At 45.5% G+C, this 26,028-nt stretch overlaps 1 protein-coding gene across 1 annotated transcript in view; it reads left to right on the top strand.

The window, feature by feature from the left end:
* The window catches only part of Galntl5 (polypeptide N-acetylgalactosaminyltransferase like 5), a 98,508-nt gene that overhangs the window by 61,504 nt on the left and 10,976 nt on the right, over positions 1-26,028 (top strand). The window contains exons 2-6 of the mRNA XM_045160093.1: positions 6,191-6,311; positions 7,913-8,079; positions 10,774-10,896; positions 15,105-15,354; positions 22,785-22,902. Of these exons, the coding sequence (XP_045016028.1) occupies positions 6,191-6,311; positions 7,913-8,079; positions 10,774-10,896; positions 15,105-15,354; positions 22,785-22,902 (779 nt within the window). The remainder of the gene's footprint in view (positions 1-6,190; positions 6,312-7,912; positions 8,080-10,773; positions 10,897-15,104; positions 15,355-22,784; positions 22,903-26,028) is intronic.

Here is a 26,028-nt window from a genome sequence, read left to right as displayed (position 1 = left end):
CATTGAAAACTATGAATTTTTATAGAAAAATTTATCCTGATATGATCTAACGCAATGTCAGGCTTTTCTGACTCTAAAGTCTCACACTATAAAACAAACTCAATGGCCAGAGATCCAGATTCATGGTTTAGTGGTGTGTGTGCGTGTGTGTGTGTCCATGTGTATGCATACATGTGAGTATGTGCCTGTGTATGTGTATGCCTGTGCATGTGTGTTTGTAATGTGTGTATGTGTCTATGCCTGCCTCTTCTTTTTTAATTTTTTTTTTGTTTATTTTTATTTATTTATTTGAGATCAACAGAGAGAAAGAGACAGAGACAGAGACAGAGAGAATGAACACGCCATGGCCTCTAGCCATTGCAAATGAACTCCAGATGCATGTGCTACCTTGTGCTTACATGGGTCCTGGGGAATCGAACCTCAATGGGGTCCTTAGGCTTCACAAACAAGCATTTAACTGCTAAGCCATCTCTCCAGCCCCCTACCTGCCTCTTCTTTAGAAAGTTGAATTAACCTGTAGATCTCTTTAGTGTACTTGAGCCTTTATTTGCTACATATACAAATCATCACTGAAGTATGTTTTACAGATCAAGTCTGTGTTCTTCCAGCATGTGAATTCAGAATACTTTTGCAAAGAAAAATTGCTGAGCATGCTTGTCTTCTGAGGATAAAGTGTCAAAAAGCCAATCAGCTCTGTGTCTTGGTATGAGAGGTTTCTGCATTCTGTGGGACTAAGGGGATGGGGCAGGTTGGGAGGTGGGTTACGTATTCTAGGGAACCAGGGAGAAGTTTGTTGTTCTTGTTTTTTTTTTTTTTTTCTTCTTCTTCTTTCCACTCTAGGGTGTCACTCTAGCCCAGGCTGACCTGGAATTAACTCTGTCATCTCAGGGTGGCCTCGAACTCATGGCAATTCTCCTACCTCTGCCTCCTGAGTGCTGGAATTAAAAATGTGTATCACCACAGCCAGTTAGAGTTGTTTTTCAACAATGATTCTAGCATACAAATATATGTATGCACCTTGCCTAATAGAATTGAACGCCTCTCCTCACTTACTGGTTTTTGGAAGAAATTAATCCAGAAGTCTCAAAATTTAAACGTAGATATCATGATAATGTAAATTAAAACAGCGCCATTCTTGTGTGTGCCTGCATGCATGCATGGGTGTGTGTGCGTGTGCGTGTGTGTGCATGTGCGTGTGTGTGTGTGTTGCTAGGGAGCAAGCTCAGGGCCTCACACACTAATTCAACACTAGCACTAAACTGCCATTTCCCCAAGTTAGAAAGTGTCTTGCTCTGCCACACATCTCGTACTTTTCTTTTGCATAGTCACATAGTTCATTTGTAAAGTGATGAGCCTCCGCTGCCCAGCCAGGATCTCAGTCAGGGGTCATATCCTGTGCCCTAGGAAACCCCCTTATGCTGAAAAATGCCCCTTCACCCAGCCTTACGTGCCAGCATCCTCGTGCCTCATCCAGGGCTAGCACCTAGGGCTCCAGTTGGCTGTCACGAGCTGACTCTGCAGTTCCTTTGGTACACTGGCACATCCTTCCTCTCCTTTCAACAGCCTATGCTGAGAGGGAGAGAGGGAGAGAGAGAGAAAGAGAGAGAGAGACCCTAGAACAGACCTTGAGACACATGTGCCATTTTGAGCATCTGGCTTTATGTGGGTAGGGAATTAAACCCAGGCCATTAGGCTTTGCAAGCAAATGCCTTTAATTACTGAGCCATCTCTTCAGCTGTTAATCACCTCTTTAAAAGTCTTTGCTACAGGGCTAGAGAGATGGCTTAGCGGTTAAGGCGTCTGCCTACAAAGCCAAAGGACCTTGCTTCAATTCCCCAAGACCCACGTAAGCCAGATGCACAAGGAGGTGCATGCATCTGGAGTTTGTCTGCAGTGGCTGGAGGTGCCCATTCTCCCTCCCTCTCAGTCTCTCTCTCCCTCTCTCTCTCTCTCTCTCTCTCTCTCTCCTGGCTCACCTGGGGTGCTGAGGTGTGCCAGCATCAGCTCAACTGTTTCAACTTCAAAGTCTTCTCGCTGTCCACGCAACTGACTTCCTCTGTCCTTCTGAACTGTGAACACCCAGCCAATAGCTTTCTGTCTTGTGAGTACATGCTACAATCTCACATGCTTTGGCTAGGGTTGTAGCTCAGTTGTTTGAGTAATTGACCAGCAATAATTGACCCCAGTACTACATAAATCGGGATACACCGTAATCCCAGGAGAGACAGGCAAAGCAGAAGTTTAAGATCAGGCTGGAGGATGGCTTAGTGGTTAAGGCACTTGCCTGCAAAGCAACTCTCCAGGACCTACGTTAATCCAGATGCACAAGGGGGCGCATGCATCTGGAGCGCATTTGCAGTGGCTGAAGGCCCTGGCATGCCCATGCTTGCTTGCTCTCTCTCTCTCTCTCTCTCTCTCTCTCTCTCTCTCTCTCTTTCTCTGCCTATTTCTGTATCTCACTCTCAATAAATTAAAATATTAAAAACAAGAAGTTCAAGATCATCCTTAGCTACATAATGAGTTCAAAGCCAGCCTGAGCTACATGAAGCCCTGTCTGATAGAAAACACCAACCCCATATGCATTAGTACTTCATACATAATCTCTTACCCCAGGAGAGAGAGAGACTCAGCTGAGTCTAAGGGAGAAGACACACTCGGGAGGCAGGTAGGAGGAACACTGTGAGTTCGAGGCCACCCTGAGACTCCGTAGTGAATTCCAGGTCAGCCTGGGCCAGAGCGAGACCCGACCTCAAAGAACAAACAAACAACATGTGCACTTGCATCACTGTGCGTCTGGCTTACATGGGACCTGGAGATCTGAACATGAGTTCTTAGGCTTTGCAGACAAGCACTTTAACCACTACACCATCTCTCCAGCCCTTGTGTTTCTTCTTTTGAAAACTATTCATTTCACTAGCTCACTTATTGATTGGCAGGTTTTTAAAAAATCTTTTTGGTATTTAGTTTTTGCAGTTCTTTATATATCCTGTCTCTCACATTCCTGTTTGAGGTATAGCTGGCAATTTTTTCCCTATTCTATAGGCTTTTGTTTGCTCTGCTGACAGTATCCTTTGCTATGCAAAACATGTTAGTTTCATGTAGTCCCATTTGTTAATTCTTGGAACTATTTCCTGTGCTATTGGAGTTCTGTTCAGAAACTCCTTGTCTATACCTATAATTTGAAGTGTTTTCCTTTAGAAGTTTTAGTGTTTCTGGTATTAAGATATTTAATACATTCTGAATTGATTTTTTTATGTAAAGAAAGAGATGTGGGGCTGGAGAGATGGCTTAGTGGTTAAGCACTTGCCTGTGAAGCCTAAGGACCCCGGTTCGAGGCTTGATTCCCCAGGACCCACGTTAGCCAGATGCACAAGGGGGCGCACATGTCTGGAGTTCGTTTGCAGTGGCTGGAGGCCCTAGCACGCCCGTTCTCTCTCTTTCTCTATCTCTCTATATCTCTCTGCCTCTTTCTCTCTCTGTCTGTTGCTCTCAAATAAATAAAAATAACAACAAAAAAAATTTTTTTAAAAGAGATGTGGCTCTAATTTCACACTTCTACAGATGGATAGCCAGTTTGCCAACGTTTGTCTTTTGTCCAGTGTTTGTTTTCGAAGCCATTGTCAAAAATTAGGTGGCCAAAGCTGTGTGGGATTACTTCTGGATCCTCTATTCTATTTTGCTTATCTATTATCTATTCTGCTAATGACAAAAATATACACTTGAGCTGGGAAAATGGCTTAGTGGTTAAGGCATTTGCTTATGAAGCTTAAGGACCATGGTTCAATTCCCCAGGACCCACGTAAGCCAGATGTACAAGGTGGCACATGCGTCTGAAGTTTGTTTCCAGTAGCTCGAGGCCCTGGAGTGCCCATTCTCTATCTCTGTCTGCCTCTTTCTCTCTCTCCCAAATAAATAGATAATAATACAAATTTTAAAATAATATACACTTTGTGTGTGTGATCAGAATTGATACCAACCCTGATTTTTAAAACCCTAAAAACTGAATTTAAGTCAAGTGAATGATCCAAAAACCACCAAAACATCTAATCCTGTTTCTCTTTGATCTTTCAGGCTAAGGAAAGTGGAACTTGGAAATGCCAGATTTGCCATGAAGAATGTTACACGGTGGCTGTTCTTTTGTGGGTCCTTGGTGTTTGGGCTCTGGACAGCTCTGTTCTATGTACATTTCCATTTCAATCAGGAGAGCAAAGAGCCAGAGATCCCGAAACCTGCTCAAGGCTGGTCCTCCAAGAAGGCTCCTCACCTCACCCATGCCTCAGAGCCCAAGCCAAAACAACCCATAATAAGTGATCAGTTTAAGAAAGGTAAATCCCCCAGTTTAAAATCTTTCCTAGGGCTGGAGAGATGGCTTAGCGGTGAAGGCATTTGCCTGCAAATGCCAAAGGACCCAGGTTCGATTCCCCAGGAGCACGTTAGCCAGATGCACAAGGGGGCGCATGCACCTGGAGTTCATTTGCAGTGACTGCAGGCCCTGGTGCACCCATTCTCTCTCTCTCTGTCTCTCGTTTCCAGTCCATTTTCTCTTGGTGGTTCCGACTGGACCAGTGCTTATGCTCAGTCCTCAAGCTCACTGTCTGGCCTTTTCTCACCACACTAGTCAGCCGAGGGAGTCTCCTTACTGCATCTTTCACTCCTGTGTGTCCTGTTTGGCTCCTTTTTGGTAACTAGCTCTCTGCTGGGGCTTCTGCCCTTTCCAGTTGCTTCTTCCCTAAATCTTCCCATCCCTGTGACCTCACACTGAAAAGAGATTAGTGATGGCACCACAGGGGCCCAGCACCCTTCTTGCACAGAGGACAGAGTGACCTCACCCCTCTAGTGTGCTTTGGGTTATGAAAATGCTTCCTGCTTCCACCCTCAACTTTGTCATGGGGCCATTGTTTAGGTTCTAAGAAACTAACTGACTCTTGTAGGTTTTTTAAACTTTTATTGACAGCTTCCATACTCATAGTCAATAAACCATGATCATTCCCTCCCCTCCCCCACCTTCCCCCTCTCAAATCCACCCGCCATCATATCATATTCCTTCCTCCCTTTCAGCATAGTCTTTTATTTTGATGTCATCCTTTTTCCCTCCTGTGATGAAGATCTTGTGTAGGTAGGGCCAGCCATTGTGAGGACATGAATATCCAGGCCATTTTCTGTCTGGAAGAGTGCACTGTAAGCAGTCCTACCCTTCCTTTGGCTCTCACATTCTTCCCACCACCTCTTCTGCAACAGACCCTAAGCCTTGGAAGGATAGAGATGGGATAGAGATGTCTTAGTGATGAATACTCCACTGTCACTTCTTTTGGGGCCTATGGCAACTTTCAAAAAAAAAAAAAAGGTTATTTAGGGAGAAATTCCAAATAATAGGGTTTATTTATAAGGGTTTGGGATTTAAGAATAATTGAGGCTTTTAAACATTTATATTTTCTATTTATTTATTTGAGAAAGAGAGAGAAAATGGGTATGCCAGGGCCTCCTGCTGCTGCAAATGAACTCCAAATGCATGCACCATCATGTGCATCTGGCTTATGTGGGTCCTGGGGATTCAAACCTGGGTCCATTGGCTTTTCAGGCAAGCTCCTTAACCACAAAGATATCACTCCAGCCCGTATGTTGATTGTTGAGTCACAGTGGTCACTGCCATCTGGAAAGAGCAGCTTCTCTAACCAAAAGTTAGAGTAGCATTAGTATATGGATACGAACATTAAAAAGTACTTACAGGGCAGTTTTTGTGGGCATAGTATATGCATTTAGCCAGGCAGCAGCAGGTGTTTGTTTTCAGAGTGGGGTCTCGCTCTGACCTAGGCAGACTTGCAACTCATGATGGTCCTCCTACCTCAGACTCTCCAGTGCTGGAAGTAAAGGCATGTACCACCAAACCTCTGTATGAAAGGAATAAGTTCAGGACTGGAGAGATGGCTTAGCAGTTAAGGCACTTGCCTGGGAAGCCTAAGGACCCAGGTTTGAGTACCCAGGACCCACATAAGCCAGATGCACATGGTGGCTCACACATCTGGACTTCATTTGCAGTGGCTGGAGGCCCTGGCGCACTCTCTCTGTTTCTGTCTCTAATAAATAAAATGAAAATAAAAGGAGTAAGTCCGGAATGGCTGTTCTTGTCGTCATGCCTCGGTGTGACAATAATAAACCTCTACTTATGGACCCTAACTGCCTTTTCTTTCAGGTAGAGATATTAACTACTCAGACCCGGAAGTTTTAAATGGGTTTTTGAAGCATGGATTTAATGCTGCTCTCAGCAGAAGACTGGGCGACACGAGAGAAGTGCCAGACACCAGACATAAGATGTATGCTCCCTCACTAACTCAGTCCTGAGGCTTAGACGCCTATCGTTAGCACTTTGAGTCAAAATCCTACTTCGAGATCCTAAAGTTTATGGCATAACCACTACCTTCCCTATTGGAAGGTGTGTTCTAGAAGTTTCCTAGAACTTAGTCACTTGTAGGTCTTTTTACTTGAGCACAAATAAAGCTATCCTCAAACACAATATATACCAATGGCCTTGAATTCCTGGTCCTTGGCCAGGGTTTTGTGCATGCTAGGCAAGCACTCTACCAACTGAGCTATCTCCCCAGCCCTGGTTTGTCTTTCTTTTAGAAAAAGAATGCTAAGCTGAAGAGATGGCTTAGCAGTTAAGGCACTTGTTGGCAGAGCCAAAGGACTCAGGTTTGATTCCCTAGGACCCATGTAAAGCCAGATGCACAAGCTGGTGCATGTGTCTGGAGTCAATCATTAGTGGCTAGAGGCCCTGGTGTGCCCATTCTCTCTGTCTGCCTCTCTCTCTCTCATAAATAAAACAATTAAAAAGCAAGCTAAAGAAGCCTCCCACTGTGTGCATATGACACGTTTCCTCATTTATCCCTTCACCAGTGGGCACTGTGGTTAAGTCCGTATGTTGAAGATCGTGAATGGTGCTTTGTGAACACAGGAGGCAGCTGTCATTCCGTCCTGAGTTCATGCCTTTGAATATGTGTCTGAAAGTGGACATACTGCTCCACACTGGTCTCCACAATGGCTGGATCAGTGTCCCTTCTGGATAGTGTGGAAGGCTCCCTTTCCTCCGCACTCTCTCCAGCACTTTCACCTTCCTTCTGAAACTGATTAGATCTACACAGATAATCAAAATACGTCAATTTGTTTAATGTACTTTTTATAGGTTTTGTTGAGAATTTTAATGTATGAACATACTATAATTTGACCATAGTCCCATTCTTTTGTTTGATTGTTTGTTTTGAAGTAGGATCTCACTCTAGCCCAGGCTGACCTGGCATTCACTATGTAGTAAAGGTGTGTGCCACCACATTCCAGGCTGGTCTTGAACTCATAGCAATCTGCCTACCTCTGCCTCCAGGGTGCTGGGATTAAAGGCATGCGCCATCATGCCTGGTAAATTATCCTCTTTTTTGTTCTCGCTCTTCCACCCCTATTTCACTGAGGACCTTTCTCTTTGTTCCTCCCTCCCTCATCCCCTCCTTCCTTTCTTTCTCTTTCCAAATTTTTTGTGCCCTCCTCTATCCTCCATGTCAAAATGTTGATGGCCTCAGAACATCACCTTAACCACAGCACTCGGAAGGCAGAGGTAGGAGGATCCCTGTGAGACTACATAGTGAACTCCAGGTCAGCCTGGGCTATAGTGATACCCTATCTTGAAAAATAAACAGTAAATAAATTTAAAAAGATGAAGAAGGAACTAATTCCAACACTTAAACAAGTGGAAAATTTAAGGGAATTTTTGCATCTTAAGTTTCACACTTCAGATGCACTGTCACTGTGTTGTTGTAGTAATGGGCTGAAGGAAAAGATGAAATAAGGAATGGTATTTGAAGAGGACCCGGGATGCGCCAGACCGGGAGATGAGTCATTCTCTTCCCACTCTTGATTCCTCCAGGTGCCTCTGGAAACACTACCCTGCCCAGCTGCCCACCGCCAGCGTCGTCATCTGCTTCCACAATGAGGAGCTCAATGCCTTGCTTCGCACAGTGTCCAGTGTTGTCTATCTCACTCCGTCCTATTACCTCCAAGAGATCATTTTGGTCGATGACATGAGTAAATTTGGTAAGAGAGACCATGATCATCTGACCTACTTGAAGGTGGCACGCTCACTAGTGACACTTGAGTCTCTGTCGTTGCTGGTTGCTGCCTTGAGACACAGCTCACATAGCTCAGGCTAGCCTCAAACTCTCTTATGTTCAAGGATGACCTTGGACTCCTGATCCTCCTATCTCCACACCTGAATGCTGGGATTAACAGCATGTGTCACCATGCTGGGCTGGCACACTTGCATATTTTGTACGAAGTGTGCTTCTGGTGGGCGCGGATGTAGACACTGGGGCAGATGCTCTCGGTGTATATGAAAAGCACAGTCCAGTCACTGTCTTGGTGGGACTTCCATGAGGTCAACACAGGGGACTAGTATCATGTTTAGAGAACAATTTCGGAAGAAGTGGCATCTAGGTGGAGGTTGGATGGAAGAGTTGGAGCGACCTAGATGGAGAGGAAGAAAAGATGTTTCAGGTGGAGAAAAAGGCATTGCAAAGGCAAGGGAAAACAGGATGAGTTTGGAATACTTCTGTATTTAATGCACTTTATGCCTGGGTGTAAAGTTGAGGGCTACAGGGAGAGTACAAAGCCACAGTTATAAAAGGGGAGCTATTCATAAAGGGCATTGTTGGACTTGTACCTCAAGAATGGGGAGAGGGTTTGGAGGGATGGCTGAGCAGTTAAGGCATTTGCCTGCAAAGCCAAAGGACCCAAGTTCAATTCCCCAGGGCCCATGTTAGCCAGATGCACAAGGGGGTGTACATGTCTGGAGTTTGTCTGCAGTGGCTGGAGGCTCTGTGGGCCCATTCTTTCTCTTCCTTTCTCTGGCAAATAAATAAAAATAAAATATTTATTAAAAAAAAAAAGAATGGGGGACTGGAGAGATGGCTTAGCGGTTAAGCGCTTGCCTGTGAAGCCTAAGGACCCCAGTTCGAGGCTCGGGTCCCCAGGTCCCACGTTAGCCAGATGCACAAGGGGGCGCACGCGTCTGGAGTTCGTTTGCAGAGGCTGGAAGCCCTGGCGCACCCATCCTCTCTCTCTCCCCCATCTGTCTTTCTCTCTGTGTCTGTTGCTCTCAAATAAATAAATAAAAATTAAAAAAAAAAAATGGGGAGAGAGTGGGGGAGGTGCCTGTGTCAGTAAAGCGCTTGCTATGCAAGATGTGGACCTGAGTTCAGATAAGGCAGGTTTTGGGTCTACAAATCTACCCAAACCATGAGAATATGGCCACAGTGGCTTGGGGAGAGAAAGATGAGCTGGGAAGAAAAGAAGGCACCCCAGGAAGTCTAGCCTGTAGGAAATGATAATAGGTTGCTCTTGAGTGGGACTCGAGCTGATGTCACTACATGTAGGAGTTTGGATATTGACCAGGTACTTATCCTGTGACATCATTTCCACAGGAGTCACCATCATTTAAGGGTACAGGTCTGCTTCTTTCTAGAGTGTGGCCAGATATTCCAGGGCCCCTCTGAAACGCAAATCTCCACAGTGTCTTGTGCTCAGTAGGGCTGAGATGTGTGGGAGCTTGCTGGGCAAGAAGCCACAATAAATCTGTATGCAGAGTGCAGGTGCAGGAAGGGGCCACCTGCAGGGCAGGGCGTTCTGCCTGTTCACCCAGAAGTTCAAGGATACTGCCGGTTCTTGTGAAGGGCATCCTCTGATCTGTGGGCACGTGCTCTTTTGCTCTGTCCTCACATCAATCAGTGGACTTGCTGGCCTCTCCCTATAAGGGAAGGGCACTAATCCATTTCACGAGGGCTCCATCCTCATGACTTAATATCTCCCAAAGTCCCCACCTCAGAAGTCATCATACTGGTGACATACAAATTTGTCAATGAATTTGGGGCTGAAGTATATAAATATAAGAGTCCATAATAGGTAGTGACCTACTTATATATTCATCATGCATAAGGGACTAGAGGATCACTCCTAGTGGCCAAGATTCACCTCTACTTCCCTTGTCCATGGCCTTGGGCCCAGAAGGAACATAGGACTTAACGTGGTGTGCTCTGAGGGAGTTCAGGATCAATGCATAATTGTCCTTCATTCACAATGACACCATCATGGAACGCAGAATGGATTTGGGACAGAAGCCTCTCTTTCCTGCCTCCTACTGCAGTGCTAACGACCTTCTCAGCTTAGGAGAGCAGGGCTAGAGGCCAGGAACTCACCTGGTTAATTGATAACTTGCTTAAGAGTCACTAGAAACTTAGAAGCAGAGCTGATCAGTACAATTTGTGTAGCTAGCAGTAACATCATTAGGTTGTACCAGAAATTTATGGAGACTTTTTTTGTGAGTTTTTGAGGTAGGGTCTTGATCTAGCCCAGGCAGACCTAGAATTCACTATATAGTCTTAGGGTGGCCTTAAACTCATGCTGATCCTCCAACCTGAGGCCTCTTGAGTGCTGGGATTAAATGCATGTGCCACCATGCCTGGCTAATGCATATTTCTATTAAAGTTTAATAGTGATTTATTAAAATAGAGGCATGTCACTAGAAGCACAAAAATTTACAGTTGATTTTGGTGATAAATCAGTTTTTCCTTGTGAATTTGAAGCTTACTCAGGGCCAACTTACAACTTCTGTGGAATAGTATGCTTTTAGAACTTGTTCATAACAATGATAATTTTTATTTTGTTTTTTATGATAATTATTTTCAATTCTACAATTGCCATTTATAAATTATCAAGTATTGCATATTTTTCCAGATGATTTGAAAGCAAAACTGGAACATTATCTGGAAATTTTTCGAGGACGGATTAAGTTAATAAGAACCAAGAAGAGAAAGGGGCTGATTCAATCGAGGATGATTGGGGCATCCCATGCTTCAGGTATGAACGCTCACTTGGCCATGAGCTGGAGAAGGTGATGGTGACATGGGGAATCTCTTCACACACAGAAAAAAATCCTCCAAGTGACCCTCCATGTGTCGGAAGGCTGGAGCCTCTGATCTTCCATTGCTTCTAAAAATGACCTGCTCCAAAATGTCACTTTGTGATTTCAAACATAGATATTCTTCTGCAAAGGCCTTCCTGTCAGCCCCCATCACAGACTGAGTCCCCCAGGGACAGACTTTGAGTTTTCTGGGCAGAAGACCCAAAGGGCCCAAGTCTGTCATAGGAGTGAGACAAACAAGCCTGGGGCAGACTAGCTGCAGCGGCCGCCCGAGGGGTTCTCTGAGGTCCTGGGAGGACCCCTCAGACGCCTTTATGTAGATGCTGGTGTCTTACAGCACCCGCCGGACACACAGCTTTGCTCTCACACCTTCTCCTGCCATATTACATCTGGGTTCCAAAGTTAAACTGGTATAGAATTAGCTTTTTCTATTCTGTTTTCTGGCACTTTGCTTTACCAGAGTCAGACTAGGTTGTCTGGTATTTCCTTCCTTCCTTCCTTCCTTCCTTCCTTCCTTCCTTCCTTCCTTCCTTCCTTCCTTCCTTCCTTCCTTCCTAATATATTTTATTTATTTATTAATTTATTTATTTATGAGAGAGAAAGAGGCAGAGAGAGATAATGGGCATGCCAGGGCCTCCAGCAACTGCAAACAAACTCCAGATGCGTGTGCCACCTTGTGCATCTGGCTTACGTGGGTCCTGGAGAATAGAATCCAGGTCCTTTGGCTTTGCAGGCAAACACTGTAACTGCTAAGCAACCTCTCCAGCCCCTGGTATTTTGCTTTTAGCTGAAAATTTTCCCACAGAAGATACCTGCCCCTCCACGTAGGAAGCCACAGGTGGCACCGTACACTTTCCTGTATAACCAGCAGCAGTGACATGTGGTACCATAGCTCGGCTGTCCTTTGGGGGCTTACATTTGTCATGGAGGCTGTGCGGTATCACTGCCCTTGGGCTTGGCGGCCAGTAAGGAAAGTCAGGGCTGCCTGAACACAAACACTGCAATCCCATGACAGTCCCTCTGAAACCTAAGTGACTAGAGGGCAGATGGCAATCACAGGATGGGTACACTGGACAGAGGATGACCCGCGGGCTGTGGGGGCAGAGTGGGACCGTGGGAAGTCCCTGCATGGCTTAGCAACATGTGGTTTAGAACTTGTTTATGTTTGTAACTTCCTGGTTACTATTTTCAGACTTCAGTTAACCCCATGGAACATAAACCATGGACACTGAAGCCTCAGATAATGGAGCACGAGTGTACAAAATCCCTGTGCCTCACCGCCCTCCTTACCCCAATTTCTTTTTCTCCACATGTCCATCTGTCCCCTTTGTCTGCATTGGTCAGGCTGCTTCTGCAGTTACTGAAGTTGCCACAGAGCTCAGCAGCTGCTGTGGAGTATTGGGATGGGGTGTGTCCTGTGGCCACAGGAGGAAGGAGAATAGCTGGAATGGGCTGGAGAGATGGCTTAGCGGTTAAGGTGCATGTCTGTGAAACCCACGTAAGCCAGATGCACATGGTGGTGCATGTGCCTGGAGTTTGTTTGCAGTAGCTAGAGGCCTTAACGTGCCCATTCTCTCTCTCTGTCTCTCTCTCTTTAAATAAATAAATATTAAAAAATCTTTAAAAAGAAAATGGTGGAATGTTTGCAGATAACTCACTCAGGAGAACTGGGGGTGGGGTGGGGGATGCAAAGTGGAGAAGAGATGAAAAAAATGCTGTACTCAGATGACAAAATCTAAAGGACAGGACTGTCTGTTTTTGCATTGTAAGAGAGATGCTACAACTTGGAAACTTGGAAGTAGTGCCGGGTGACCAGGAAATATAGTGCTGTGGGACCACTCACAATGAATGGACAGCTCTCCCTTGGCTAGTGCAAAGCCAGCAAGCACTGGGCCGGAAAGAGTAGAGAAGTTCACAGCAAGTCAGGAGAACGGGGGGAGGATGGGAGGGGAGGGCCTCCAAAGGAAACAAGGTGCAGCAGCCTTAGGGAGTCATGCGTATTTGTACCAGAGAGCTGTCATTGTGTGTGAGGTGGACACATGCCAGTCATGTTTATTTGTTTCCATGTTGCATGGTTCACATTGGCAGGTGGCAGCAGAGTGTGGTGGCACACAGCTATAATCCCACCACTCAAGAGGTACAGGCAGGTGGATCATGACTTCCAAGCCAGCCTGAGCAACACAGCAAGACCCTGTCTCAAAATAATGATAATAATAATCATAATAATGGTAATAATAATGAATAATTTAAAATAGCAGCTAGGAATGCCTATAGGGTGAATGTAGCATTCAAATGGGATTGCAGTGAGGAGCTGGAGAGATGGCTTAGCGGTTAAGGCCTTTGCCTGCAAAGCCAAAGGCTCCTGGTTCGATTATCCAGGACCCACAGAAGCCAGATGCACAAGGAGGTGCATGTGTCTGGAGTTCGTTTGCAGTGGCTGGAGGCCCTGACACACCCATTCTCTCTCTCCTTCTCTCCCTCTTTCTCTCAAATGAGTAAATAAAATACATTTTTAAAAAAAAATAAGATTACAATGAGAAAAGCTTGTTCGAGGTCACTTAGGAGACAGTCTGGGTGATTGAGTCTCATGGCAAACAAAGAGACAACAGAGCAGGACTGGGAGCCAGCAGCCTCCTCCTCCCCCAGGGCTCAGGGGCTGATCCTGGCAGCCGACCCCCCCTCTGACTCTATGCACTTGGGGGCAGAACACCTTCTTGTCTCTAACACTGGGGAGGGGGGGGATCAGGGTCTGCTAGGGAGGGGGGCTGCACTTAGAGCGGGACTCTCATAGAGTTGCATGCAAAAATAAACTGGAAATTTACACCAAAATGATAGACCTGTGGAAAGGGAAAAGGGGTGGCCCACAGTGGAAGAAAGTTTGGGAAAATAAACACTTGAACTTTCTGGTGTGAACCCACATACCATGCATTGACAGCACGCATGCCTCACTTAGGCTGGGCAGATCACTGTCATGTCCTCTAAGCAGAACAGACTATTCTTAATGCTTGAACTCAGAGCACAATTACGCACCCAAGCTTTAAACCTAGCCCATGAGAAAGCATCCTCTCAGGACAGTGAATGCTACATAAAGCTCTTCACTGCAGGCTGAGCTAGAAGGATTTTTTTTTTAAATTTTTCCTTATTTATTAGAGAGAGGATGGACGTGCCTGGGCCTCCAGCCACTGCAAATGAACTCCAGACGTGGGCACCCCCTTGTGCATCTGGCTTACGAGGGTCCTGGGGAATCAAACCGAGGTCCTTTGGCTTTGCAGGCAAATGCCTTAACTGCTAAGCCATCTCTTCAGCCCGAGCTAGGATTTCTCACAAATGCACGCTCCATTCAGTTCTGCCTGCTCCACTAGGGTTTTCCCTCACTCCATCCTTTAACCCATAGCTCACCAGGTTCCTCTGAACATCCATGGCACAAGGGGTCTCACTTGTTTGGACATGGTAAAATATGTGTTTCTCGGCTGAGGTTGGTAAAGTGCTTATCTAGCATGCACACGTGAAGTCCTCAGTCGAGTCTCTAGCGCTGCATAAATGAGGCGTGGTGGTGCTGGCCTGTTAGCCTAACATTTGGGAGGTGAAGGCAGGAGGATCAGAAGTTCAAGGTCATCCAAGGCAACACAGGTAATTTGAGGCCAGCCTGAACTACTAAATTTTCTGTTTCTAAATTTTCTGTTTGTATTAATTGTCTGTGTGCATGTAAATGTGTGTGTGTATTATGGGATTCTGTGGAGGTCAGAGGACAACCTCAGGGCTGTCTACCTTTTTATTCATTTATTTACTTGTGAGACAGGGTCTCTCTTGCTCTTGCAATGTGTGAGCTTCCAGATGCTCCTGTCTCCACCTTCTACTGTGGTGGGTGTGTTGGAATTATAGACATGTGCACCATTTTTGTGAATGGCTTTATGTGGGCATTAAGGATCCACTCAGGTTGACCAGCTGGCAAGCAAGCACTTCTAACCACTGAGACATCTCCTCAGCCTCCCCCCCCCCACAAGTATGTATTTCTTATTTTCCCCAGCGCAACTGAAGAGATAAATATGTAGGAAATACCCAATATTCAGGACATCCAACTTAGACTTGGGTTGAGAGAGTTTCCTCCAGATGGAATGACACTGGTCTGTTGTTACCTCCCTAGGGGACATTCTAGTGTTCCTGGACAGCCACTGCGAGGTGAATAACGTCTGGCTGCAGCCCTTACTATATGCCATCAGCAAGGACCACAGAATGGTGGTGACCCCCATAATTGACATCATTGACAACATGACCTTGGAGTACAAGGAGGCTCCTATTGCACGGGGAGCTTTTGACTGGGACCTGAAATTTAAATGGGACCCTGTTTACTTGTATGAGCTGGACGGCCCCGAAGGAGGAAGCACGCCCATCCGGTGAGTCTTCTGCTTTGGGGTCTTGGTGATGGTCAACGTTTTGTTTCTCCCCCAATTTGGCATGTATATGTATCTGTGGTGGGAGCGTGTGCATGTGTGCATGTGTGCGTGTGTGTGCACATGTGGTAGTGGTAGCAGCCGTCAGCTTCACAGTGCTGGCGTGAACTTCCCAGCCAGACAGTTTATAGGAGGAAAGGTTTACTTGAAGCTTACAGATCTGGGGGAAGTCCCATCATGGTGAAAGAGGCTGTGGACCCCTCTCACAGGTCCATACACACAGAATCACCACTACCAGCATCACAAGCAAGCACATTCCAAAAACCCCAGGCGGAGCTTAGGCACTCTGCACACTTTGGGCTGGAAATGCCAGATCTGCCCCAAAACACACAGTAGGGCTGGACCCTGGGATCCACCCACAGTGACACCTCTTCCAGCCAGGCAGCTAGGAATCCAAGAAGCTTTAATAAAACTCCCGAATCTTCTGGAGGACATCTAGCTGAACTACCGCCACAACCCATGAAATGGAAGGGAAAAGTGTGAAATCATCTTGTAGTTTGTGCAAGAATCCTGCGGATCATCACATAGCCCTGGAGCATGACTATCTAAGAATGAACACTCTGCAAATGTCACCCCACTCTCCACAGAGTCAGCCCAGCCTCAGGAAACCAATACTGAGCAATGACTCCGCAGGACGTTCTCTAGTGGTACCCATGGGTCAGCGCCCACTGTCTCTGTCTGGAACGCACAGCACAGCCGACGATCTGGCGGCTCGCTCCTCTCCCCACCGTTCCAACTGTACTGCGGACAGACCGTGGAACCCCTGCCTTGACTGCGCCCAGTCCGGTGAAGGGCGGGCAGGTAGCGGCTACCATCAGCAGAATGCAGCCTGCCGTGGGGAGTGGGCACTGCCTGCTAGGCTTTCTGGGTCACCCACACTCACAGGCTTTTGATATATCTGGCTGCCAGTCAGGGCACATGGTGCCCAGCACACTAGTCAGAACCAGTCCAACCAGAATACACTCATGCTGTCACTTCTCCCAATTAAACAACACAATAATGGGGCCTGGGGACACGGGCCCGTGAGTAAAAGCACTTGTTGTGCAAGCGTGACAACTTAGACTGGGCTTTTCAGAGCCGCGCAAAGCCAGGTATGGTAGTGTGCACTTGTAACCCCAGGGCACCTCCAGGAGAGGTCCCAGGAGCTCACAGACCAGCCAGCCCAACCTGGGCAGCAGTGATTGAGCCCCTGCCTCAAACAGGGCGAAGGCAAGGGCCGACACCTGAACTTGCCTCCTCCACATGTGTACCGTGGCATGGGTGTGCCACCGTGCCACACTCACACACAGCACGCAAACCACACATGCATGCAGAGCCTGAAGAGGATGCAATACGCAGCTCACGGCCTCCTCGCGCTAGTTTGTACCACAGACACTCTATCAATCCTCTGCAACTTTTGACTATGTGTCTTCACCTCACTGCAATCAGGATTTGTCCCCTCAATGACAAAATCTCATGACCGTGTGACCTTCATGGGGTTCAACCCCATGTCCGGTTCTCAGTCTTTGCTCAGCTGACCTGTTGGCATGCCAGATGTTCCTGGCCACTTCCTTCCTGTTGCACACACCCTCTGCTTGGCCTCTAGGACAGATGGGTCCCCTGACACCCCTCCTACCTCACTGCAGGGCCCCTCTTTTTTGGGGGGATTTCAAGGTAGGGTCTCACGCTGGTCTAGGCAGACCTGGAATTCACTCTGTATTCTCAGGGTGGCCTCAGACTCATGGCACTCCTCCTACCTCTGCCTCCTGAGTGCTGGGGTTAAAGGCGTGCGCCACCACGCCTGGCTTCTCCACCCCCTTTTCTCGATGTGCCTCATGTTGAAGTGCGCAGGGCCTGGCTGCCGGCCCTCTTCTCTACTGCCATTACTCATATCCACCGACACCAATACCTGCCCGATTTACGTCTCCAGCGGCAACCTCTCCAACCTCTGGGCTCATGTGTCCAAACATACCCAGTTGCCAGCTTGGCACCTCTACTCCATCGCCTCAACTCAGTCCAAAGCTTAACCCTCCTGCCATGCCCGAAGCAGCCACAGAGCTCCTAGCAAGGCGGGCAGCAGCTTTACTTGCTGTGGGCACACCCCCGGGGTGGCCTGGATCCCCCCCAATGCTCCTTATCCCATTCATGAACAAATCTGTTTAGCTTCATGCTAAACCAGCAATTTAACCACATCTTACACCTTCACTGTTATAACGCCTGCAGGGTCATACCCCCCTCAACGTTTTTCTCTGTGACAACATCTAACTGCTATTCCTGCCTCTCTACCCTGCCAGCACACGAGCTGGGATCTTTTTTTTTTTTTAATATTTTTTGTTCATATTTTATTTATTTATTTGAGAGCGACAGACACAGGGAGAAAGACAGATAGAGGGAGAGAGAGAGAATGGGCGCGCCAGGGCTTCCAGCCACTGCAAACGAACTCCAGATGCGTGTGCCCCCTTGTGCATCTGGCTAACGTGGGACCTGGGGAACTGAGCCTTGAACCGGGGTCCTTAGGCTTCACAGGCAAGCGCTTAACCACTAAGCCATCTCTCCAGCCCTGGGATCTTTCTTAGACTGTTAACGTACTAGTTCATCCTTCACTCACCACAGATGCCCCAGAAACACTGCTTAAGCAAGCAAGTGAACTTGGAATTATTTTAAAAATACTTCGGTTGGTGTCACTGGCTCCTAGTATTGATAGACAAAAAAAAAAAAAAAAAAAAAGAGGGCTGGAGAGATTGCTTAGTGGTTAAGGCACTTGCCTGCAAAGCCAAAGGACCCCGGCTCAATTCTCCAGGACCCACGTAAGCCAGATGCACATGGAACATGAATCTGGAGTTCGTTGGCAGTAACTGGATGCCCTGGCATGCCCATTCTCTCTCTCTCCTCTCTCTGTCTGAAATAAATGAATAAAATATTTAAAAAGAAAGAAAAAAAGGAAGGAAGGAAACGAATGTCCTATGGCATTGTGGTTTTCCCAGAAGCAAATATTACTACTCACCCAATGTTCTTAGAAAGGGAAAGTTCGAACATCTACTATCCAAGTTCAGTTGTCATTCTCATGGGAAGCATACATTCCAAGCATCTTTTTACTTCTCAGAAAAATAATATTTACAGTATATTGTTTTTGCATTGGGCTTGGATGTAGTTCTGTTGGTCGAGTGCATGCACAGAGCCCTGGGTTCAACCCCCAGAGCCACATAAATCCAGCATGGTGATCCATGCTTATAACCTCGGAACTCAGGAGGTGAAGGCAGGAGGATCAGAAGTTCAAGGTCAAGCCGGGCGTGGTAGCACACGCCTTTAATTCCAGCACTCAGGAGGCAGAGGTAAGAGGAATGCCGTGAGTTCAAGGCCACCCTGAGACTCCATAGTGAATTCCAGGTCAGCCTGGACTAGAATGAAACCCTACCTCGAAACACCAAAAAAAAAAAAAAAAAAAAAGTTCAAGGTCATTCCTGGCTACATAGTGAGTTTGAAGCCAGCCTGGATTACATGAATGAAACCCTGGTGAGAGAGAATGAGTGTGTGTGAGAGAAACCTACTTACAGTAGCTTCTTTTGTTTTTTGTTCTTGTTTTTCAAGGTAGGGTTTCACTCTAGCCTAGGCTGACCTGGAATTCAGTCTGTAGTCTCAGGGTGGCCTCGAACTCATGGCCATCCTCCTACCTCTGCCTCCCGAGTGCCAGGATTAAAGGCGTGCGCCACCACTCCGGGCTCAATAGTAGCTTCTATATACATGTATGCATCCATATGTCTACACTTACCCAAAGTGGCAAAATACCTGTATACTGAAAACTATAAAGCATTTGTTAAAAATAAAAAGATATAAAGAAGAGGAGGGGGAACGGTGGCCCGGCAGGCCCAATGCAAGGCCAGTGTGGCAGGTGACCGGCGGCCCGTCCGAAGGAGAGGCGCCCGCGCCCCGTACTGGCGGCGTCCGGACCAGCACGCGGGCAGCCTCGGAGCTCGTTCGCGGCGAGCTGTCCCCAGCAGTGGATAAAACACTTCGATAAAAGAAGAGACTATTTAAAATTCAAGGGAAAGTTTGAAGCAGGACAGTTTCAGCCTTCAAAATGAACTGAAAACTCCTAGGCTCTTCCTAAACTTCTTACAGAGCTGAACGCATTCTTCAGGACTTTCAAAAGCGCAATGATGATTCTGGGACAACAGCAGTTTGAATTATGGTACACGTCAATACTTCCTCCTGTGTGTGACATTTAACTAAAATGGCTAGGGAGCAGAAGAGCCCATAATTCAAATGATGAAGAACTGAAATAAAACATTATCAAGTAGAGTTACATTTAATTTAGTAAGAAATTATGTTAAGAAAAAGCAAAAACATCAAAGACCATTATTAAAAGTTCTTTTTTTAAACTTTTGTCTTAGAGTAGAAACTGTGTAGTAGATAAGTATTAGTCACAGTAGATAGATAAAAAACCAAGTTAGCCAGGCGTGGTGGCACATGTCTTTAATCCCAGCACTTGGGAGGCAAAGGTAGGAGAATTGCTGTGCATTCAAGGTCAGCCTGGACTGGATGACACTACCTCACAAAACAAACAAACCACCCACCTGTGGCAGCAGAGAGGACTGGGACAAGTGTATGGCGAAGCACCTGGCAACAAGAAGACTGAGGGCTGGAGACACAGCTTAGGATCAAGGTGCTTTCCTGTAAAGCCTAAGGGCCCATGTTCGATCTCTTTCCAGATCCCACATACACCAGACGCACAGAGGCGACACAAGTGCGAAGGCGCATATGCACACTAGGTGCAGGTGTCTGGAGACCCTGGGGGCCGGTTCTTTCTCAAAATAAATAAATAAATAAATAAATAAATAAATAAATAAATAAATAAATAAATAAATAAAGAACCTGTGTTTCACATACTTGAATGCATTTTGCTCCTTGAAGCCAGATTCCAAAGGCTACCTGTGTGCTTCTGTTGATGTGATTCTGGAAAAGGCAGAACTAAAGGATGAAAAAAGCATCAGTGGTTGGGGGTGTGGAGGATGGTTGCCCATGAAGGGATTACCCAAAGGCTCTGGCATTGTGATGGTTGGCCAAGGACACATTCTCTCAATTGTGCTGTAGAGAGCAACTTGGCATACTAGAATCAACCTTCATGCTGAGGAAATTCAGACACAGAGTGTGATCAGTGAGCCATATTGCAAATATTTGACATGTCACTGGAAGAAATTGGTTAAAAAAAATAAAAGACATACATAGGTTTATAGCCAGTGGATTTCAACAATGGTGATAAAAGTACCTCTGGAGGGGCTGGAGAGATGGGTTAGCTGTTAAGGTGCTTGCCTATGCAGCCTAAGGACCCAGGTTCCATTCTACAATACCTACATAAGCCAGATGCACAAGGTGGCACATGCATCTGGAGTTTGTTTTAAGTGGACAGAGGCCCTGGTGTACCCGTTCTCTCTCCCTCTCTCAAATAAATAAACAAATAGGGGCTGGAGAGATGATTTAGCAGTTAAGGTGCTTGCCTGTAAAGCCAAAGGAGCCAGGTTCAACTCCCCAGGACCCACATAAGCCAGATGCACAAGGGGGTGCACACATCTGGAGTTTGTTTGCAGTGGCTGGAAGCCCTGGTTGCACCCATTCTCTCTCTCTCTACCTGCCTATTTCTGTCTGTCTGTCTCTCTCTTTCTCTCAAGTAAATAAATAAAATTAAAATTAAAAATAAATAAATAAATAAACAAATAAAATATATATTTTAAAAGACACACTGGAGAAAAGAATGTTCTTTTCGAAAACTGGTGCTAGAAAAGAAAACTGGACATCCATACATGGAACAATAAAACCTCCTACCACACAGAAACATCAACTCAAAATGAATTAAACCTCCCTGTAAAACCCCAAACTATGAAACCACTAGTACAAAACAAGGAAAATGCTTTCAATATTAAACTGCTCAAAGATATTTTGACCAAAACCCTCCCTCAAAGCAAAGTAATGGATGCAAAAATGGAGAAAGAGGACTATGCCATATGTTTCCACACAGCAGAGGAGACAGCCCACAGAATATGTATGTGATGAGGGGCTGATGTATGGAATGCACAGGGAGTGCAAACAAAATGGCAAGGAAAAAAATACAACTATGGCTGGAGTAATGGCTCTGAAGTTAAGACACTTGCCTGCAAAGCCTAACGACCCGGGTTCATTTCCCTAGAACTCACATAAAGCCAGATGCACAAAGTGGAGTATGCATAACAAGACAGAGAGAATGGACATGCCAGGACCTTTAGTCACTGTAAGCAAACGCCAAACACATGCGCCCCCTTCTGTACATGTGTGGCATTGCATCTTGTGTCACTGTGAGTCTGGCTACATGGGATCTGGAGATTTGAAAAGAAGTTCTTAGGCTTTGTAGGAAAGTGCCCTAACCACTAAGCAACCTCTCAAGCCTCTAAATAAAATAGTTTTAAAAAGAATGTGTAAAACACCTGAAGAGATGTTTTTTTAAGGAAGACATATAAAGGGTCAGTGAGTCCCAGAAGGTGTTCTGAGACAACGCATATCCAAGTGAAGAATTAGCCCATTTCAAGGGCAGCTGAGGTGAAAACACAAAAGCAAGAAAGTACTATGGAGAAGAGAAAGCCCTGTAAATTATGGAAAACAGTATGGAGATTCCTCACAAAAGTAAAAATAGAGTAACTCGATGGCCCAGCAATCCCACAACAGGCTGTTATTATACCTAAAAGCAATGAAATCAATAGGTCTAAAAGACTTCTGCATTCTCATGCTGATTGTAGTACTAACAATAGTCCGTCAAGGGGTAAATGGAGAAAGAAAATGAGATAATAGCCATAAAAGGATGAAATCCTGTCACTGTCAACAGCATGGATGAATCTAGAGGACATTATGCTAAGTGAAATGAACCAGAAACAGAAAAAGTACCCAAGACTTCACTCACTAAGGGTGGGCACTTCAGAGAGGACACCTCAGAGTGCAATGGTTGTCACCAGAGGCTTCAGATCAGTCAGTGTCAAGTTAGCGTTAAGAGGATAAGTTCTGGAGTTTTCTCATGTAGTAAGGTGACAACAGTCAATAGTAATGTAATGAGCTAGAAGAGCGCTTGACTGTCTCACACCACAAAAGAAATGAACATTTAAGGTGATGAGTCATGCTGATTTCTCTGATTTAACATTGCGCATTTTATATATGAGTCAAGATATTGCACATAGAATGTATTATGTACTTTTAGGTAGTTGCAGCTTTAATTTAGTAATTTTTCATACTTAAATGTATTAAGATATTTTGTTATTTATTATTGATATAGTTTCTATTTTTTGTAAGTTAAAACAGCATTCCATAAGCTTTTCAGGAAAATTAGTGATAACTGTCTCTGTGGGATTAATTTAATATTTATGTCTTCTTTCCAGGTCGCCTGCAATGTCAGGAGGAGTTTTTGCTATACACAGGCATTATTTTAATGCACTTGGGCAGTATGACAAGGGCATGGCTATTTGGGGAGGAGAAAATGTGGAACTGTCACTAAGAGTAAGTCAGACTTTGTTGCTTCATTGAATCGTTACATTTTTACATAGAGTGAAATGTGTTTTGTTTCTATTTTTTTATTTTTAAAAAAAATTAATTATTTTTATTTTTGAGAAATAAAATATGAGTGCACCAGGGTCTTCTTGCCACTGTAAACAAAATACAGACTTGCATCACTTTGTGCATCTGGCTTTATGTGGGTATTGGGAAATAGAGCCCTGGCTGTGAGGCTTTGCAAGCAAGTGCCCTTAACCTCTGAACTATTGCTCCAGCCCTGTTTTGCTAATTCCTTCCTTCCTTCCTTCCTTCCTTTCTTTTTGTACTGAGGAGGGAACCCAGGGCCTTGTGCATGCTAGGCAAGTGCAAATGTGAAACCTGGCTTTTCATGCAACTGTGCCCAATTTTCCTCCATGAACACTCATGATGATTCTGGTTGCAATGTGCAGGGTATGTAACAAATATAAGAAATGCTTTGCAAACCCTGAGCTATTTAACAGGACAGCACATTCCATTACCTTTAGTGCCTTACACAGTAAAGTGAGAAGCTACTTGCATGCTATCCTTGGATTCTCTTTCTCTCTCTTTTTTAAGATCTATTTTATTTATTTGAAATGGGGGGTGGTGAGAGAGAAAGAGAGAGTGAGAATAGGCACGCCAGGACCTCTAGCAATTGCAAACAAACTCCAGACGCATGCACCACCATGTGCATCTGGCTTATATGGGACCTGGAGAATCGAACCTGGGTCCATAGGCTTCACAGGCATGCACCTTAACCACTAAGCCATCTCTTCAGCCATTTTTTTTTTTTTTCAAAGTAGGGTCTCACTCTAGCTCAGGCTGACCTGGAGCTCACTGTATAATCTCAGGCTGGCCTCGAACTGATGACGATCCTCCAACCTCTGCCTCCCAAATGCTAGGATTAAAGGCATGTGCCACCATGCCCGGCTCTTGGATTCTCTTTTGATTGTTTTGGTAGTTACATTATTTTTTCCTGTTTTGGATTTTACCTTCTCTCCCTTCTTTCTGCTGGCTATTCTATTCATTTTAAAAGTTATTTTCAGAACAGACTTCTCTCATAATGCTTCAGATACCTTCTATGCACATGGGAACACCTTAGGTAAAGTCTTTTCCTCCATGTCCCTCTGGCAGTGTCTTGTATGCCTGTTGCTTTCTTTGTTCCTTCACTCATGCATTCCCTTCCAATCCAAGTAGCACATTATTACACCCAGGCCTGTAACACATTTTACTATCTTTGGTTGATTGTTCATTTTATTACATTGTTCTCTGAGAATATTACCTGAGGAATTTTCCCCTTCTCAGGACCTAATTTAGTAAGCTCATCTGGTGTCCTGAGACAGAGTCACTTTTTGTCTTAATTTATTTTTTAAATTAAATTAATTTATTTATTTATATTTATTTATTTGAGAGTGACAGACAGACAAAGAGTCAGAGAGAGAGAGACTGGGTGAGCCAGTGCCTCCAGCCACTGCAAACAAACTCCACACACGTGCGCCCGCTTGTGCATCTGACTAACGTGGGTCCTGGGGAATCGAGCCTTGAAACCAGGGCCCTTAGGCTTCATAGGCAAGCGCTTAACCGCTAAGCCATCTCTCCAGTCCCTCAATTTATTTTTTTATTGGCAACTTCCATAATTGTCGACAATAACCCATGGTAATTCCCTCCCCTCCCCCACTTTCCCCTTTGAAACTCCACTCTCCATCACATGCCCGGCCCCTCTCAATCAGTCTTTCTTTTATTTTGATGTCATGATCTTTTCTTCCTGTTATGATGGTCTTTTGTAGGTAGTGTCAGGCACTGTGAGGTCATGGATATCCAGGCCATTTTGTGTCTGGAGGAGCACATTGTAAGGAGTCCTACCCTTCCTTTGACTCTTACATCCTTTCTGCCACCTCTTCCACAATGGACCCCGAGCCTTGGAAGATGGGATAGAGATATTTCAGTGCTGAGCACTCCTCTGTCACTTCCTTTCAGCACTATGGTGCCTTCTGAATCATCCCAAGGTCACTGCCATCTGAAAAGAGAAGGTTCTCTAGCCAAAAGTGAGAGTAGCATTAATATATGGGTATGAACATTAAGAGAAATGCTTACTGAGCAGTTTGGTGGGCACAATATATACATTTATCCAGACAGCAGCAGACGTTATACTTCTGGGCTCATGACTACCCCTGATGTAGGTTTTCAGTATCAGGCATGCATTCCCTCCCGTGGAGTGGACCTCCAGTCCAATTAGAGGGTGGTTGGTTACCACAATAACAGACGTGCTACTATTGCATCCGTTGGCTCATTTGGCCTGGCTAGCCAAATTTAAGGCTTACAGTGCCAACTGCTGAGTATCTCCAGTGGTGATTTCTCTCTCTCCCATTGAACTGCATGCAGCATAGCTTTTCTGTCAGCTGGTCTACATGCAGGAGGCTTTCAGCTCAGCTCCAGCAAGGTTTTTCAGTGACCTTGCAGCCCAAATATGAGGAGTCTTCAGCAATAGGGTCTTACCATCTATTCCTGGTGGGAAACCAAGAGCTGTGGCAATGGACTGTAATGTTTTGGGGGTATCAGTGACCTCCCTGGTCAACAATTCACTGGAAGGTATCCCATCCCTGGCACTGAAAATTTTCTAATAACAATCTATGGCTTCTGAGTGATCTATTGTCCAAAAAAGTAGGTTTCCATGTGACTTATTTATAACCTCTTAGATTTTGATTAGCCCTCCATCTTTTCTTATTCATTCTCTTCCCTTGACCTCACTTAGGTCTTTCTATTAATCTGTTCTTCTGCTCACAATATCATCCTATTGAGTCCCCCCTCTCTCCCTTTCTATTCCCTTTATATCCCCTTTCTAGCTTACTGACCTCTGCTACTGAGTTTTTAAATTTTAATTTATTATTTTTTGTGTTTTTTATTTATATATTTGATGGAGAAAGGGAGGGAGAAGGAGAGAGAGAGAGAGAATGGGTGTGCCAGGGCCTTCAGCCACTGCAAACAAACTCCAGACACATGTGCCCCCTTGTGCATTTGGCTAACGTGGGTCCTGGGGTATCGAACCTGGGTTCTTTGGCTTTGTAGGCAAACACCTTAACTGCTAAGCCATTCCCCAGCCCTGCTACTGAGTTT

Source organism: Jaculus jaculus, chromosome 10 (assembly GCF_020740685.1).
Source record: "Jaculus jaculus isolate mJacJac1 chromosome 10, mJacJac1.mat.Y.cur, whole genome shotgun sequence".
NCBI classification, from domain to species: Eukaryota; Metazoa; Chordata; class Mammalia; order Rodentia; family Dipodidae; genus Jaculus; species Jaculus jaculus.
The sequence above is the reverse complement of the archived record's forward strand: the minus strand, read 5'-3'. Positions and strand labels throughout refer to the sequence as shown.